This window comes from Diplotaxodon limnothrissa, linkage group LG20 (assembly GCF_057381915.1).
Source record: "Diplotaxodon limnothrissa isolate DT_005_m linkage group LG20, D_limnothrissa_male_GT1.1, whole genome shotgun sequence".
Taxonomy (NCBI): Eukaryota; Metazoa; Chordata; class Actinopteri; order Cichliformes; family Cichlidae; genus Diplotaxodon; species Diplotaxodon limnothrissa.
Window position 1 is genome coordinate 26,800,401 of NC_140615.1, and position 17,921 is coordinate 26,818,321.

Consider the following 17,921-nt stretch of genomic DNA (forward strand, 5'->3'; position numbering starts at 1 on the left):
AGAATTCAAAATCTCAGTTTGATGTTCATGATAAAGCTCTTTCATTTGTGAATTTTAAAAATTTCTGCCAAAACTTACCTGTATAGTATTTGGGAAAAAAAATCATCGGTCCAATAAGACTGCTGTCAAGTCTGGCGTAGAATGTGTTGGGCATGCTCTGTTTGAACCCCTTTGAAGGTGGATCACTGAGTGCATTTAAAAAAAAAATACATATAACCAAAAATAAAAATTTATTTGTTAAACCTTGCATAATGTTAGTGCAGGAAGAGCAACTGATGAAAGACAGACATTTTACTTTTACTCCATTGTCTTTCTCAGAATCTAAACCAATCCAGCTGTTATATCACACTAAAGACTAATGTCATTTATGTTTGGGGTCAAATCAACCCCAGAAATCAAACCCTTCCAAAGAGGTCTGCCAATTAAATTAAAATAAATTAAAATAATATAATTTAATTTTACTAAGTAGCAGGTTCTTGTGAAAGAGTTACATTACTTAATTTAAGTACTTTGAGTATTTGGTTTTACAATGTACATAAAAAGAACATACAATTAAATCAAGATGGCTTGTTTTGTGAAGAAAATCAGTTTTAAAAAATATTTTTGCAAAACTATTGCACCTAATGTTAAACATATACACGCTTTATTATTCAGATGAATCATTGTGTTTCATAGATGTTCTACTGTATTTCCTCCAAATAACAGCTATAGTGACTTTGTACACGACTGCACGGAGCCTTGATGTTAGAACTGACAAATTACATCAGATCTAAACATCAGAGTTAAAATGAGAAACTATGCAAATTTAATGAAATGAAATACACAGATGGGTTTATTTTGGCTGCGATGGCTGGAAACATTACTGGTGATATGAACAGTAATAGTATGGTGTATTTTAAACCGCGCACAGGACATATGTACAATATACATACACAAAACAGTCAGACACATGCAACAACTACTGGGGGCTTCAGAAATAGTACCATACAAGGGGCTAGACCTAAGAGACTAATTTCAAAATCTACTAGAAACTGACCAAGAAGCTACTGAGCTAAATAAGTTATTATTCATATTATTAGTATTATAAAAAGTATACTCCTGACATCTTACAAAAACATTTAGTGATGTGTCTGGAGTCAATAATAATTTTAAATTAACTTCTACAGTTCTATTTTTTTCTACAAATTGTGGCTTAACTTCGTATGAATGCATTTTTTTTTTTTTTTACTATTAAGGTACTCGGCATAGGCAGACTCAAATCATACCTTCTTTATGACCTCATTTCTAAAGACTTTTTTCTTTTTAAAGCCACCGTTATTCCTATAATAATAATTTACCCACACTATTTTAGTATAGGGACGATTCAATGTCCCTATATGTATAAAATCCCATGTTTCTATGGTAGGCCTTGCACTCTAATAAACATGTGTAGGGATAGCACAGGAAAAGTTGTAGCCCCGAACAGGTGAATAAATCCAAATTCACATCTTCTTTGATTTTTGCTTTCTGGATTTTCCTTTTTTAAAATCATGATTTGCGTAATATAAAAGACAAATCCAGCAGTAGTGTCACCTATAACAATTGTGCTACGTAAACTCAGTCTTCAACTTTATGAGCGGGTCTGCAGAAAGTCCAGTGATGCTCCACCGTGTTCTCATTGGCACGCTCACTCATGTGATGCACGCGTGTGTTCCGAATGGTGAAGCCCTGTTTCATTATGTAGTCCATCAGGTGAACCCTTAGGGACACCTCTTGGTGATAGTCACATGGTCCAAAGGTGAATGACACTTGGCAGTCTCTGGTGTCCATCATGTGTTTGTTCCACTTGGTGAAGTTGTTAGAAATACCTTCTAGCAGGGCATGAACCTTAGTAGTTATGGTTAGCTGCGTGATGATAACAGCAACAGGGTTTGAGTACTTTGACAGTTTCCGAGTGCTGGAAAGCTCCACGACCTGCTCAAAGATGTCAGGAGGGTACAGCGGCTTTGGATCGTTGAGGCACTGGATCAAAGGTTCGATCTGGTAGAAGTCCGCCTCTTTCCTCAGGAGGTCCGTCTCTGTGAAGTCCAAAGGAAGGGTAAGCTCAGATGTCCGCAGGAAGTTCAGGATGTACCGGAAAAGTGTTCCATCCCGGTCGATGAAGTAATTCCCTTGGGAATCGCGGGTTGTAGGGAAATCTCCTCGGAACATGGCTCCCAGCATGGAGTCCGGATAGCGCTGCAGCGTGGATAAACTGGTGGTGTATAGGTGGCCTCCCACGTTCAAGGTAACAGGAGTAGTCATCTAAAAGAAAAGAAAAACCTGTCAAGCTCATGCTATTGGAACTATATTAAAAAAAAAATTACAATGAAAAAAATATGGTAAAACATGAGTGGACACAATACAAGTCACTGAATCTAGAGCCCCCCCCCCCAAAAAAAAATAAATCAAAAACCTTTTAAACATCAAAGTTGCACAAAATAGTTTCCCACCACACGAAATTTATTTTAAGTATCTTCATAGTTTTATTTTTGAAATACACCAATTTTTATATACTGCAGGAAAAACGAAAATAAATATTATAATGCAAATTTGCAAAAAAAAACAGCATATGCATCAAAATAAACTATTTCCAGCAGTGCAATATGAGTCCTAAGCATCCCAGAAACGACACAAAGTCATAAAGTCAAACATAACTTTTAAAAACACCAGTATAGGCTCATAAGGCCCTGATGGTAAAAAACTACATTTCCGCAAAATGACATCACTTCCGGTTTCGGGCAGGACATGGAGGACATGGATAGTTCACGCTGATGGACATAGGAAGTGTTACAAATAGCTGATCGGATTGGCAAAGCGTGTTTCTGGAATATTATGTTTTTGTTGCTGCAAGTGCTTTTTAATGCAGTTTTTGCAAAGCTATTGTAACCCACATCAGATTTGTGGGTTGTGCTGCTGCATAAGGTTGGAGGTGTAATTTTCCCTCCCCGCCGCTAGGAGGCGAGTATGCCTTGAGATGACTTTCTGTTAGTCAACATTTCCTGTTGTGGAAGCCGTTACTCACGAGGCAACCGCTACTCACGAGGCAACCGCCAAATTAGCTGAAAGATCCTGGATCTGAGATCTGTGAAATACGGCCGTGGGAAGCTGCGTCAGCTGGACGAGCTATCTCACCACGAGCTCCGGTAAGGGATGCTACATGAATGTTAGCACCATAAAGACATGTAGTTGACTGCTGTTAATATATTTTCTGCTTTAAAAAACAAAACCAGTCGGAGTTGTGATATTTATGTTTAAAGTACTGTAAGATCACTGATGTGCAGATGTTTAATTTTAAGTGCTAAAGTATACATTAGAATGTGCCCAGCTAACCGCTAGTATTAAGCTACTGCTTAGCGATCTCTGTGTTCTAACATTACTGTGATTCATCTGAGTTTGTTAGCTTTCCAAAACGTTGGAGAAGCAGTAATATTGTCATGTAGTGCTTAAATGCACCCTTTCAGTTTTGTTGACTTAGAAGTTAATTCATTTGATGAAGATGCAAAAAGTTCATAAAATGTGATTATAAAATGTGAGGGATCTCATTACTCTGTTGAATGTGTTAATGTTTAAAGAAGTTGATATATTTTTCTGAGAAATAATTCAAGTTGAAATATCTTAAAAAGAAGAACAGTTAAAAGCAAGCTGTTAAAAGGATAAATATGGGAGAGTGAATCTTATAAGTTTATTTATTCCCAAAAGGGTAAATATAAGGTATATTTTCTGTTGCACTAAGACCTTGTGTGATGTAACTCAAGTTATTTTATGATGGTTGAGACATTGTATAACTAAAATAATTTGTTATACTTGAGCAATACTTGACTGAAAGATGAGTGATGGAAAAGGCATAGATAAAATAGTAATGTATGCACTCTGCACTGTGTGCATAGATTGGTTTTTGACCAGGACTGGATCATTTGAGATCTGAACCCTGTGGGTTCAGTGGCGAGCCAATCCCAAGAGAGTGACTGTCGACGGACCCGAGTGCGGTGTGGCCAGCCGTGGGATCCATCTTCAGCGAACCTCAGGACTATTACTACCTTCCTTGATACAGATAAGACTAACACTTTAAAAATCTACCCGGGTAGTGTTAGAACCAATGGACAGAAACACACACACACACACACAAGGAACTCTAATTTCTCTTTCTAAAGAGAAGTGGACTGAGCAACGGGAGCGGAAGCTCTTTAATTGAAACTCTTTGGAGAATTTCCTTAAAGAGGATGTTGTTTTGATTTTATTTTTGGGCCCTTTAATGTGCGTTTGTGCACTGTAGGAAGCCGGCTTTAGACAGGCAGGGTTTGTAAACTTTACAACTTTCAATACAGTTTCTATTCAAATCACATCTTATCTATCATTGTGTGGTTCCTTCTCTGCTGATCCTTTCAAGGCTCCATAGTCTTACCTAGAACTTTCTGATACTGGTCCAAAGTCGTCGAGACAATAATTTAATGCATATCTCATGTTGTTTAATTGTAATACCTGTTACACTATATGTGGAAGGAAACTTTGACTTAGGACAAGCTGATGGCATAAGATGTAAGTACAACGCCTCCGGTTTCATATGCAAAAAAAATTATTGCGCTAGCTTACATGGTTGCAGTGCTACCGGGATTTAAAAATAGTTACGCAAAACAGAGCGTGCCTGCTCCGGCTGGCTTTAAAGGGTTAATGCAGGATTTGCTTTATTAGACTAAACTAGTTTCAGCTAAAGTGGCAACAGAGCAAGTTTATGTGATTATGTGATCCATTGTCAGACACATGTCAGGTTTCTTAGGTGTCTCTTACCCTATGGCCCCAGTCTCCATTATCCATTTGTAGAAGAATAGCAGCTTGGCCAGAACCAAAATAGAGAGGGAACGAATGAGGATCAGCTCACTTTGATTTCACCTGTGAGAAAACAGTGATATTAACATCAGCTGTAACAAGACTTCATATGCAGAACAAGACGGACACAGTCTTGTTCTAGGTTAAATGAGGTTTTTCAGTACAGACTTAAGCATCTGTGTGCATGCCTTGAGTTATTTGAGTAAGGGTAAGCGTAAATAAACAGACTGTGCAAAAGATTTGAGTGGTGTTATTTTCAATGTGACTTTACCCTCTTACTGTGAAGTCAGCAGCCTGGGATGTTAGTAGATGCTGGGACTCTTGTGATAAGATTTTATTAAATTTGCATTCAGGAACAGGTGGAGCTGAAGCTCTGAACCTTAATCCCAAAGCCAACATGGCATTGAAGTGCTTTGTGTGCTCAGCACAAGTCTGAATTTCTAAGTATGGATTTTATTTAATTTAAAGAAAATAATCTCAAAAGCCACTCTGCATAAACACGAGATGACAGGCTTTTGTTTTAGCCTCCACAGTTACTCATGATAGTTGTCATAAACCTTACTAATCTGGCTGTTCTTTTGGAAATTCTGACATTATTCTTTTTTACATAGTTCTCCAGCTGTACCCAATCAGGGTCAAGAATAACAGAAAAGGGAATATAAGAATACGCTATAAAAACAGTAATGTCCTTAAACCATCATTAAAGTAACAAGATCAACTGGGGATTAAAGAAATACAAATGACAATAACAATGTTACCAGATGTCACTATACAGTATTTCATTGATATTCACTGAGTGTAGTAAAACAATTTGCACTGCTGCGACAGAGGAGGATGTTAGGGTGCAGCAGGGTGATATGGAGGAAGATGACCTGCTGTGGCAACCTCCAAGGGAGGAGCCAAAAAAGGAAGTGCTTATAAACACACACAAACACGCACACACACACACATATATATGTATGTGTGTGTATATATGTATGTATGTATGTATGTATTAGGGGTGCAACGATACACAAAATTCACGGTTCGGTTCGATACTTTGGTGTCACGGTTCGATATTTTTTCGATACAAAAAAAATGTTCATGCCTTTTTAATTTGTCATTTATTAAAATTATAAATATATATTTTAACTCAAAAGTACAGTTTTTAAATTTAACCCTAACCCTTGTGCGTGTTTTTTATTTTGACAGCGAATACGCACCTGCGGACCACTTATGTGCAGCCCTGGTTATTTAGCTCATCATATTGCAGCCACAGAAATTCTTTTGTCCATGAAACCATAAAGCTGCACTTTCTTTTTGCCTTATAGTCTGATTTGTCATAACTTCTCCGTTTTGTGGTAAGCTTTTCTTTGGCTGTCACTTCTTCACCCTGACCTGTCTTATTTGGCTCAGCAGAACTAAAATATATATCTGTCTGTGAAGGTTCTCAGTCATCCAGGTCATCGTAGTCAAATATATATCCTGCTGCTTTTACACACGCACTCACATAAGCTCAGCGATTCTCTGCGCGATCAACCTCTCACATGTTTAAGCTGCGGGAGATTTCACTTGTCATGTTTGCGTTGTAAGCTAACGATTAATAAGACAATGTCAGAGGAATTGGTGCACAAATTATCATCACTCACAGATCAGTGCTGTCGCTCTCTATACACAGTTCGCACGATTGCAAAGTGAAAGCAAAAAAACAAGCGCAAATTCAAACGCAATTTCAATATGTCACATATTGACAGTGGCTCATCGATGCCAATGACATAATTACCCAGCTACATTTCCGAAAGAATGCAAAAGCATTGACATATATTTTTCCTTCCTACAAAAGCCCGACGGGCAGGGCAGAGATAGATTTTGGTACCCCGACTGAAAAAAATCGCTAGCCCCAGGACGTCGGGCTAGCGATATTGCAAGCCCTGTATCTGATTGAGGAATCACTCATCTTTGGAAAAGAGAGTTTATTACAGAGAAATGTCTCTTTCCAAAATAAAAGCTATACTATCCGCTTCTTCTGGGCTATATTCTCAGCAGCATATTAAACAGCTGTCTAAATGACTCGGCTAAAGTTAGTAGCATGCTTGCTTGTTTTTTTTCTGCTTCCACTTGTCTTTGCACTAGGATGATGTCGGCGTAAATGTGCAGTCATATTCGTTGTGTTCCCACTAGTGCTTTCAGGTTAATCTCGTTGAAATGACCTTAACGCCACAGCACGGCAAATCTCCGTTAACGAGCTACCGCCGATCGCCCCGTGCATGGGGCTAGACGGCCAACACGTTAACGAGCTAACTGCGCTAACACACTAGTTCCCACCCATGTAATTGAGCATTGCATGGCACATCCAACATACTGTTTTACTTTAGTCCATGACTCGCTTACCTTCAGGGTCATACGTCACATGAAAACCAAAATAATTCCAAAGGCCAGATCTGAATGAGGGTGGTCCATGGGGGAGGTCCATGTTGTAAGGGGAGCTTAACTTCTGTCTCGCTAGCTTGCCCTGCGCTCTTCCTTCTGACGATGCTGTCTGTGTTGAGCGCTCAGTGAATCTGCGTTCGACTACTCCGCCTAGGCTGCACTGTCGACCCTAGGCGGAGTAGTCGAATGCAGATTCACTGAGCGCTCAACACAGACAGCATCGTCAGAAGGAAAGTTGATAAAATAAATTACAAATTTTGTATTGTTCGATACATATGCGTACCGAACCGAAAGCACTGTATCGAACGGTTCGATATCGATACGAATATCGTTGCACCCCTAGTATGTATGTATGTATGTATGTATGTATGTATGTATGTGTGCGTGTTAATTTAAAGGAAATTGCCAATTTAAATAATAAAGCACTACTATCCACTTTCCCAACTTGTGTACCACAAGGAGACACTTAGAGTATCTGCATATTTCTGTATACTTAAAGTAATAAAGCAAGTATAAGTAAGCCAATGTTCTAAGTAAGAGAGTAACTGATGTAAATTATACTCGCAGAATTTGGTTTTATGATCTGAGCTTTCATCTATAGGCAAATAACGTACGCGGTACAGTCCTCATTCTTAATTTCCTTTAAGCAACCCTTAGTACTCCCCATCTCATTTGTTATGCTACTATAATGTGGCTGGTTGCAGAGCAGCAAATACAAGGCTTGGTTCTATCAATTGCTGCTTCCCTGTTTAAATATAAACTTAACATTTCACTTTCAAAGCATGAAAGTCGGGACTAAATAGCAGAAACCACAAAAGCACTCAACTTGAAACTTAAACCTGGCGCAGATAAGCACCCTATATAAAACTGCCCACACAGACCTGTTTTACTTACAACATTTAACTAAGGTGTATTGGTTCACTGCATGCTAGTGAAGCCAGCTAACCAATGTTTCTTTAAAATATCCAGTCGACAGTGCCTTTGCAGTATTTGCTGCCAACTGGCTAACAAGCTGCTACAGCAAGCCCCGAAGTGCATTTTTAAGTTCAGTACCGTTACTACATCACAAACCCAGCTCGGATACACAGAGCTGTGTGGCGTGAAACACAATGAAAGCATACAAGTTAACATACAACCCGCTAATCTAGCTAATTGCTAGCTTCTGGTTAGCAAGCTAACGCAGCTAGCATCCCATTAGCTGCTCCTACTGCTAAGGTTAACGCCAGGGTCTTAGTAGGACCGAGCAGTGAGTGACACATGAGCTAAAACCATGCCTTACCTGCTCTCTTTCGTGCGTACTTGTGTGTTTGTTTTTATTCAGCGACAGAAGCCTGTGGTTGGTGTCTAACGGTGCAGCTTGAGAGTCACTGATGTTTACCGCTGGTCGCACTGGGTAACTGTGCTCGGCTCCGGGCTAAACCAAGACTGCGCACACAAGGAGGATCAAGGAAGAGAAGGAGGGAGGTCCTGGTGCAGCTGCAGGCGCCTCTCAGTGAATCACGCTCACACATAAACGCATGGTCGTTTTATTATCGTCATGCAGCTTGTGTTATAACAGAAATGTGATTCATTCACACTGAAGAAATGCAGGAAGCCTTCAATAATTTCTTACTATCTTAATTGTACATTTTTGTGAGGTGTCTGCATCTTCTATACAAAAGCAGGAGCACTTGGAGCATTAGAATAACATGAAACGATGAAAAGTCTTTAGGTCAGGTGGCTTTCTTTGTGCCACTTCTGGCATTTTGCTGCAAGATGATGAACTCCAGAATGAGTCTGGCTGTCCGAGAAGGCCTCTCCATCACCACAGAGTGTCCGCAGTTCTCCAGCAGATCCACTCTGCATTCAGACAAGGTCTCTGCAATCACTGCCGCTCCAGAGACATCCACCACCTGAGCAAATGCAGATGATTACCAGTATGTCTATGACAGGGATGCCAAACTAACTTTGCACTGCTCACTTTGATCTTAAGTGGTGTGGACCAGTGAAACTCTTCTTTTTGTCAGTGTAAAGAAGTTTATCTATGAATTTAATCGAAGAGGAAAAATAGTGGGAAAAAGGAACTTCTCTGTTATTTCATTTTTTTAAATTTGTTACCTATTTACTTTGGTGAAGTATAAATGGCCATGGGGGAAGTCTTTATCAGTAGCCAAAGCTGTAAAACGTATAAAAATGCAATTCAATTTACGACCTTCATATTTCCCAAAGCCGTCCAGTGGGCCAGACTGAAGTCTTTCTCAGCCCAAATCTGGTACCCGAGCTTTATGTTTGACACCCCTGCTCTATAAAGTTTCTCTTTAATAGAAAGCCTGAGCCACCACTTTCAGTGTACAGCACGTGTGCACCTGGAATATGAATCTTCAGATTAGTTTAGACGCAAAACCTGCTGTGTAATCATTTATGTACTTGGAGTCATTGTGTTAGTTTACCTGGTCTTGTTTGCCCCATATCACTTGTAAAGGTGTGGTTATTAGATGCAAGTGGTCCTGTAAGGCGTATCTTGATTTCTCACCTACAATCTCCATAAAAACTAAAGAAAAAGAGAATTTACTGGAATTTTTCCACTAAACTTGAAAATACTGAAATATTTCAATACAAAGTGAACTGACCCTCTTGGTAAAATGTGTTGTGAGGCTCTCGGACATCTACCAGGCCTTGAAGGATCTAATCAGCGAAAAAGTAGCTTTAACAAAAAGTTCACAAAATAAGCCAAGCTTCGAATAACAAAGCAATTCAGTAAGACGATTACTACTCTGTATTTGTTATTTTTATAGTCTACATCATGATTGCAAATTATTAGCGCATAAAACAAAACAAAAAAAATGTATACTTGAAATTAAGGCCTGACCTGCTGAGGAATTTTAAAGCGAACATGGGAGCACAGTTTGAACATATCCTCCATCTCCTCGGGTGTAGTGGGGATCAGCGGGATGTTCAGGGTGTAATTGCTGTGTTCCAGGTCCTGCACATGATTGTCAAACTTGGTCTCACATGGATGTCTTATTCCTGCAGAATAAAATGATGATTTTGGACACAAAGTTAATTTCATGCTCTGTATTAATCGGTTTGCTATTAAAAAGGCACTATTTAATCTCCAGAGAGCCCCCGTCCTCATATGGGGACAATAAATTGTGGCTTTCCTGCACCTTATCCTTTACTCTGTTCAATAATGTGATTTATATTTTGCTAAACAGTGTCTTTATCGTGTCTTGGCATAAAATAAACCCAGTCCCAATCATTTAATGTTGCGTCCTGGGAAAATTAATTGCATAATGGGTCCAATTACAGATCCAGTCTTAGGTGGAATGTAGGGTTTATATTAGTAATTAAATATTATGTCTAGCTGAACATATTTTTTTGTCATGAAAAAAAAAGTAACAAACTAAGCAACCTTCACACTTTCAGAGCCCATATGCTGCAGAATGAGTGCTCACTTGGCCAACCAGTTGAACAGCATTTCTCAGTGGCACTACTGGTTAGCCTGACCCATATCCACCCCCCCCCCCCCCCCCCCCCACCCCCACCTTCCCACACACACACACACACACACACACACACACACACACACACACACACACACGTTCCTCCTTAGGATAAGCGGAAAACCACCATAAAAGAAACACTTTGTACATTTTAAATAGTCTCCCTCATGTAAATACACTGACGTTGTCAATATCTTGGTTTTTCATACATTGCATTGTTCATATTCGGCTAACAGTGAAATGTGTTTAATAAATAAACTTACATTAAAGTTCATACTCACTTGTGTTGAGTAATTGTGAAAACAGCATTAAGTTAAATCCACATATATCTGGCATGTCAGGATGTGTCTTTATGATGTTGAATTATGTTAATTTTATTAGCCATTTTGTCAAACTTTTAAAATATAGTATGGTATTACACTACCTCTATTTTGAACAAGAAAATGAATAAAACTAACTGTATTTTGTTAACCCACTGATTCTAAAAACTTTGGATTTTCTGTTTCTACATCTTATACATCTTAGGACCCTACTCTATTTCCATTTGATCACAGAGGTGAAGTCCTTAGTTGGAGCTCTTCCTACATCTAACTTCTTTTTCTGTTTTTTTGGTAAGTTCCTTCATTTCTTTCTATCTGTCTATTAAGAAATGTGAGTGCCTGTTTAAAGTTAAAATATTCACTCTTTCCTGCATCCAGCCTCTCTTTGGACAAAGCACAAAGGGCTCATTGATGATGGTTTACACAGGAACACACAAAAGTGTGTTTCCATGACTTCAGAGGACAGTGTACTGACTTTCATTTCCTAAAGAATTACCACAACTCTAAGCACTGATTGCCGAAACAAGTCTTCCCTCTAAAACGTACTCCCTTTTTCTCACCATATTAGAACTGAACCCCACAAAGTGACCTTGACAGCAGACAGATTTCATCACAGCATAGTACGATTGGGCTCACGCATACACAGACACACAAACACACTGACTGACCATCTGGACAGATGAGAGTCATGCTACAGATTTCTGAGGGATAGCAGGCTGCGTAAACCCCGGCTACATTTCCCCCCATGCCGGTTCCAACCAGATGGAACTGTTTCCTGTTTAAGCGGATGGTTTCCACAAACTGAGAAGAACAAAAGACAAAAACAGAGTTTTACTGGAATGATTTAGGCACCTGACAAACACACCAACATATTTTAAAAACTATCTATTGGGTGTACCTGATGGATTCTTTTGACCTGCCCCTGAATGGAATAATCATCTATGTTGGTGCGTGTTGTCCCCTCATGGCCAGGCATGTCCACACACATAATGTGCAGATGTTTTGGCAGATACTGGAGCAGCAGAAGACAAAAAAGAACGCTTAATGTCATTAATATGAGAAATGCATTCAAGCCAAGAAAGGGTGTTTTAAGAAGAATTTCATAAACAGCACAATATGTATTTATGAAATCATTTCTAATTAATGTTTAAATTGAAATAAATTCCAGTCTTTCTCTTGGATCGTGTGACTGATGGAGCATAACTCTACTGGATAGATGTCTGACTAAAAGCATACATTCAGCCTTTCTTTGACAAAAAGTTTGAGTGTTAGCTAGTTTTAAGCTGAGTGTTAGCCCCATGAGCTATTGGGAAGTAAAATGTGATGTCTAGTGTCAGCCAAACCTTGACAACAGTGAGCCATGTGTCTTTGTGAGCAGAGAAGCCATGCAGCATTAAGATCGAAGGTCTCATTCCAGGCTTTCCTCTGTAGGAGTAACAAAAGCGATAACCACCACAATCCGCATAGCCCACCTGCAGGCCCAGAGTCCTCCTCCAGTACCTGAAAACAAGCAGGTACCATATCTGAGCTACAAAGACTTACATGCAAATTCAAATCTGGGCTTTCTTCGCTGAAATGCTTTAAAGGATTAATGATGAGGCAGATTCTTTTTCTTGGATAGTCACAGCAACTAAGACACAAGAAATATCATTAAACAAAGTATGCTAGGTAACCAATGCCACAGTTTTCAACAATGTCATTGATAAATGAATATAATCTTTAGAGCACCTTTCCAAATTAGAAACCACAAAGCGCATGACAAGAAAGGGCAAAGAAAATCCAGGTACACTATACAATATGTACATACACCACTTTGTTAGGCACACTTGTATAACTGCTTATTAACACAAATATCTAATCAGCCATCACAGGGTGAGATGCGAAAGCTCAAACCGTACATCAGAATGGAGCAGAACGGTGATTAAGTGACTTTGAGAGAATGGTCAGAAAGAGAAACTATCCAATGAGCAGCATTTGTCTGGGTGGAAATTTCCTGTTGATGTAAGAGGACAATGGCCAGACAGCTTTGAACTAATAGGAAGGCAAAAAAAAAAAAACAACAACCCTAAAATAACCACTTGTTTCAACCAGAGTATCTTTGAACATTCAGCAGGCCAAACCTTGAAGCAAATGGGCTACAACAGCAGAAGATCCCATTGAGTGCCATTTCTGTCAGCTAAGGACAGAAAAATCACACAAGCTCACCAAAACTGGACAATAGAAAATTGCCCACTTTGATGAGTCTCCATTTCTGATGTGACATTCAGAGTGTATGGTCAGAATTTGGCATAAACAAGATGAAAGCATGGATCCATCCTGCCTTGTACTAATAGTTCAGGCTGCTAGTTGTGCAGTGGTGTGGGGAATATTTTCTTGGCACACTGGGTACCAGTTGAGCATTGTTCTAAATATTGCTACCTATTTGAGTATTGTTGCCATGACTATCCCTTTATGGCCACAGTGTACTCATCTTCTTATAGCTTCAATATAATGCACCATGTCACTAAGCTAGAATCAGGCTCCAATTACAATGAGTTCACTATACTCAAATGACTCAGTCCCCACATCCCAGTCCAATAGAGCCCCAGTGAGTGGGGTAATGGAAGCCAGCAAATCTGCTGTAACTATGTGATGCCATCATGTCAATATGGACCAAAATCTTTCAAGGATGTTTCCAGCATCATGTTAAATCTATGCCACAAAGAATCAAGGCAGTTCTAAAGGCAAAAAGGGGGTCCAGCCCAGTACTAGCAAGGTGTACCTACTGTACCTACTGTACTCAACAGTGGCTGTTGAGTGTAAATCATAGATTCAATCAGATAGAAACATCAATAATGTGATTAAACCTCATCCTGGATTAAGTTAGCATTCCAAACCAAACATTCTGACTGACACATAAAAATATATCATAGAATAGTATAAAATATAAATTGAAGCACAGCACAAGAAAGTCATCTACATTACCAGTAATACACTTTAATTAATGCAGAGGGCCAGAGAAGAAAGGAAGCCAGAAAGGCCAGGATGGGAATAGCCAGTGTTCCTCCAGCAATAATACACAGGTTCACCACATCCAGATCAGCTGCCATGGCTCAACTGAAAATAAATGAACACAAACTCACGCATTGTCCTTCTGGGGAGAAATCTGTTAAATAAATTCCACATAATTTCCATATTTAGTTAAGACTATAAATAAAGGGATGTCTTTAGGATGTGCATGTGCACAAAATAACATGATACAAGCTGTAAAATAACTAAAGCGCGCTTCTATAACAAAACACACATGCTAAAAAAAACTGTAAAAACTTACCTTTGAGATGATTTCCCCTCCTTTCTTCTATCTCAGGCGGGAGCATCAAAAGTGATTTTGTTAAATAGGTGCACAGCATGCACACTCTACAGCATTTATTTCTGCTATTTTTATGTGCAGAAAGTATCAGTGGTTAACTAATATTTCTAAAATGAAAAGCGCCTGTTGCAGAGGGCAGTTATTCGTTTCAGATTATGCCTGCTCTGAATAAACTCATTGATTCTCATCGTCGGGGTAAAATAGGCCACTCCATCATTGGGTCGATCATTTAAAGTGAACACAGGCCAAGCTTTGTGCAGACAAGATAAATTGGGGTTCTGAATCAGACTTTAAATACTGAAAAAATAATTTTTTAGTGTGTATGACAGACCTGTCTTACTTCCATCTGGGACGAATCCCAGAAATAAATGTGCACTTTCATAAAAGGTGCCTCGTTTGGTCAGATGCAGTGGCACTCACTATTTTTTACTGACACGGTTAGTCTGAGAGTGGAGGCTGAGGAAGGCCAGTCCAAACAGCCACATCAAATTACAAGCTGAAGCTTAAGGCTAAAACTAACCACTGGGTGTCATTATAGAGGCAGACTGTTTCCTGCAGTGTGTGGTAAAGTTTCAAGGGTCCTTTGCACAGGGTGTCGTGAGGACCTAACTTTAAGATGTCGTCACTTCCAGTTCAGTGGGGATTGAGGCTTTTAGGGAATTGGATACAGATTTCATTTGCAGATGTGAGCGACAGAATATCACATCTTTGCAGACATGCTGCCCTACTGCATTGATGCTGACTCATCAGACTTCCCCCAGTGCTGTGTACATTTCTATATTTATTTTTCTATATTTATCCAATGCATAGAGATGTGTCAAAAATATATACAGATAAAAACATGAAGCAGAAAAATAAATCATAACCCTAAAAATTAAAACTACATTTTCCAGTTATTTTCAACTAGATTAAATCTGCTCAACTAAACTTTGCAAAGTAACACTGGGTGTGATTCTGATTTAGAATTAATCAGCAGTGTTTTTCTGTTTATCACCTTGTGTGCATCAGTCCAATCAGAGTCTAAAGGTCTGTAAAGCACACAGTACTGACAACTGTTAAATAAACAGCTGATAACTGCTGTTGGGAAAGTGACGTTCAGCTTCTGAGATCTGCTAAAAACGCCCGAGCTGTTCATTATACTGTGATTTTAGTAAACTGGTTTAATCATTGTGGTTATTCACAAACGATGTCAAAATTTAAACTGAACCCAATACAAAACAAGGATTACAGAGTAAAAAGGCTGAAGTTCACAGATGCCACTCTGCTGCATCTCTGGTCCACTACAGATGACCTACATGCAAAGTAGAGCAGAACAAATGGACACGGCAATGCTGCAGAGGGGCTCGCCTTGCATGGGAATGATTCTCATATTTGAGTGTATATAGGATGGAGGGGATGCTCCCAGTCTGCTCGCTTTGACTACATCACGTTAGCCGTCGTATTATGTCCTGAGAGGAATACTTGGTGGAGCAAAGCTGGCAGAACAAAAAAAAAGAAAAGCAATGTAGCGACACAAAAACGTGTCACGATGACACATTCACACAGGTCAGCTGTTTTGCTGGGAACAACGACCTCATTGTGAAATTTTAAATTTGCCAATAGGATCGTGTTGAGAAACACTCGGCCTCATCCTTAAAGAGTAACTGTGAGTGTTTGGGTTGCTTTAAGGGAGTTGCTGCAGTGAGTGTTTGTCTCCCAGCAGAAAGACAACCACACAGGCATGGATCGATTAGTGAAGGAGCTTAAAAGACCAAGAATCCCTTCATTTGAGCCTCAGTTCAGAAGTGATCAGTAACATTTCTTCATGGAAAATAAACAACTACTAGAAATCGTAAAATTATTCATTGGAAGAAAATAACTAATGGGGTTGTCTGACTATTTTAGAAGAGTATCTTTTGCGTACATTTTCTGCTTGTATGGTTTTGTGTCACGCTTCCATGATACAATTCAATAAAGTTGGAGGGAAAAAAAAAAAGAAAAAGTCAAAATCAAAGCAGCAGAGACTGCAAGGTCTGTACTCTGATGCTGAGGGTCCATCTGGTCACAATTTCTGGAACAGTTTGTTTGTGGTGGCAACCTTGTTTAACCCTGATGTGCTCCAACTTTGCATTCTAGGATGTGGAGGAATTAAACTCAACAGAATCAATGGTCTCACCTGGACTAGCATCACACCTTCATTTGAGCCTTCTGTGTTTATCATTTCTACGATAGACACATCTAACTAAAGAGCAGAGTGAAGGTTCTCCCGCGGTTTTCTTACATGTACTTTGGCTTACATTTCCCCCTCCCTCTTTCAAAGGAAATGAAACTGATGAGAAATACAACAAGTTCCCCCACTCTGCATCTGATTCATATCAGAGCAAACTGACTATATGTTTGGAAATGCCCTTAGCCGTAAAGGATTAACCCTTTAAATACAGTTTATGACACAACCTGTGTTGCAGCTATGTAGTGTTCAGTTGAAGCAGAGATAATCCTGTTGACATCACCAGGTATATTTTGCCAAAAAGTGGCGAATAAGCTGAAACTCTAATTTAAAAGAAAAAAACAAACAAAAACAAAAATGTTTTTCAAAAAAAGAAGTGAAAAAAGTGAAATCTATTAGCTCTGGGAGAATCAGGCATAGTTTGTCCTGTTTTCCAGGATTGTCTAATCCATTTAATCCTATGATCATGACAGCCTATACAATGCAGGACTAGTTATAAATGAGATGACCTATGTACAAGGATTTTTGTCTTAATTCCCACATTGATACCAGCTTTTGCTTTGCTTGTTGAAAAACAGGATGACGTTCAAGCTGATCAGTCTCGTCTGCCACTCTACGCCTCTATGCAAATAGAAGGTAAATTGCAGGCTGATGCCTGTCTACATGTTGACTTTACAACAGCACATGCTTTTCAGGTGATACACACCTTTTACCTAACAAAACATTACTCTCAGCATTAACCATTTTCTTTAAATGTCAACTGCAACACATAGTGTGATAGAAAAGGGAGGGAAAAACAGCAGATATGAGACCAAACTTAACCCTTCCTGGATGACAGGAGCGATATCAATATTCTAAAATGCTACAGAAAAGATATGACCTCCGGCAATTTGTCTACATGAAGACAATGGATGAATGAACGGATGGATGAAGATAATGGTTATTTAGGAGAAACAGAAGCCACCCTCTACTGTCTTCAGAATGAATTCCCTGTTGCATAGATTCAACAAGGTTCTGTAAATATTAGTCAGAGATTATGGTCCATATTTGAGTACAAAATTGAGTACAGTGAACTCATCGCAATGTTCAAGAAACAAGTTTGACATGATCTGAGCTTTGTGACATGGCATGTTACCTTGCTACAGGCAACCATCAGAAGATGGGTACAGTGTGGTAATCAAGTGGTGGCCAACAACAATATTCAGGTAGTTTGTAGTTTAAATAATGAGCTATTACACCACTACCACCAATCTCAACTACTTGTACAAGACACGGTGGATTGATGCTTTCATCTCTGTCCATCCATCCAT

At 39.2% G+C, this 17,921-nt stretch overlaps 2 protein-coding genes across 2 annotated transcripts; both read right to left on the reverse strand.

Annotated features, from left to right (window-relative positions):
- Positions 1 to 1,571: 1,571 nt before the first annotated feature.
- kctd6b (potassium channel tetramerization domain containing 6b) lies at positions 1,572 to 8,672 on the reverse strand. The gene is made up of 3 exons (XM_085344725.1): positions 8,534 to 8,672; positions 4,807 to 4,908; positions 1,572 to 2,283 (listed from the first exon to the last, which is right to left on the reverse strand). Exons 2-3 carry the CDS (start codon positions 4,831 to 4,833, stop codon positions 1,597 to 1,599), a joined length of 714 nt encoding a protein of 237 aa, XP_085200851.1. The 5' UTR covers positions 4,834 to 4,908; positions 8,534 to 8,672; the 3' UTR covers positions 1,572 to 1,596.
- A 294-nt stretch (positions 8,673 to 8,966) lies between these two features.
- Positions 8,967 to 14,157, reverse strand: abhd6b (abhydrolase domain containing 6, acylglycerol lipase b). The gene is made up of 8 exons (XM_085344645.1): positions 14,021 to 14,157; positions 12,400 to 12,556; positions 11,955 to 12,068; positions 11,725 to 11,857; positions 10,103 to 10,260; positions 9,864 to 9,918; positions 9,684 to 9,784; positions 8,967 to 9,146 (listed from the first exon to the last, which is right to left on the reverse strand). Exons 1-8 carry the CDS (start codon positions 14,143 to 14,145, stop codon positions 8,967 to 8,969), a joined length of 1,023 nt encoding a protein of 340 aa, XP_085200771.1. The 5' UTR covers positions 14,146 to 14,157.
- Between the last annotated feature and the right edge of the window lie 3,764 nt (positions 14,158 to 17,921).

Excerpts from the sequence above, each read along its gene's own strand:
- kctd6b (XM_085344725.1), bottom strand. The coding sequence starts at position 4,833 with ATGGATAATGGAGACTGGGGCCATAGG. Across the intron at positions 2,284-4,806 it reads ATGGAGACTGGGGCCATAGG|ATGACTACTCCTGTTACCTT; the intron begins GTAAGAGACACC and ends CTTTTCTTTTAG.
- abhd6b (XM_085344645.1), bottom strand. The coding sequence starts at position 14,145 with ATGGCAGCTGATCTGGATGTGGTGAACCTGTGTATTATTGCTGGAGGA. Across the intron at positions 11,858-11,954 it reads AGGTCAAAAGAATCCATCAG|TTTGTGGAAACCATCCGCTT; the intron begins GTACACCCAATA and ends TGTTCTTCTCAG. Across the intron at positions 10,261-11,724 it reads GACTCTCATCTGTCCAGATG|GAATAAGACATCCATGTGAG; the intron begins GTCAGTCAGTGT and ends TTTATTCTGCAG.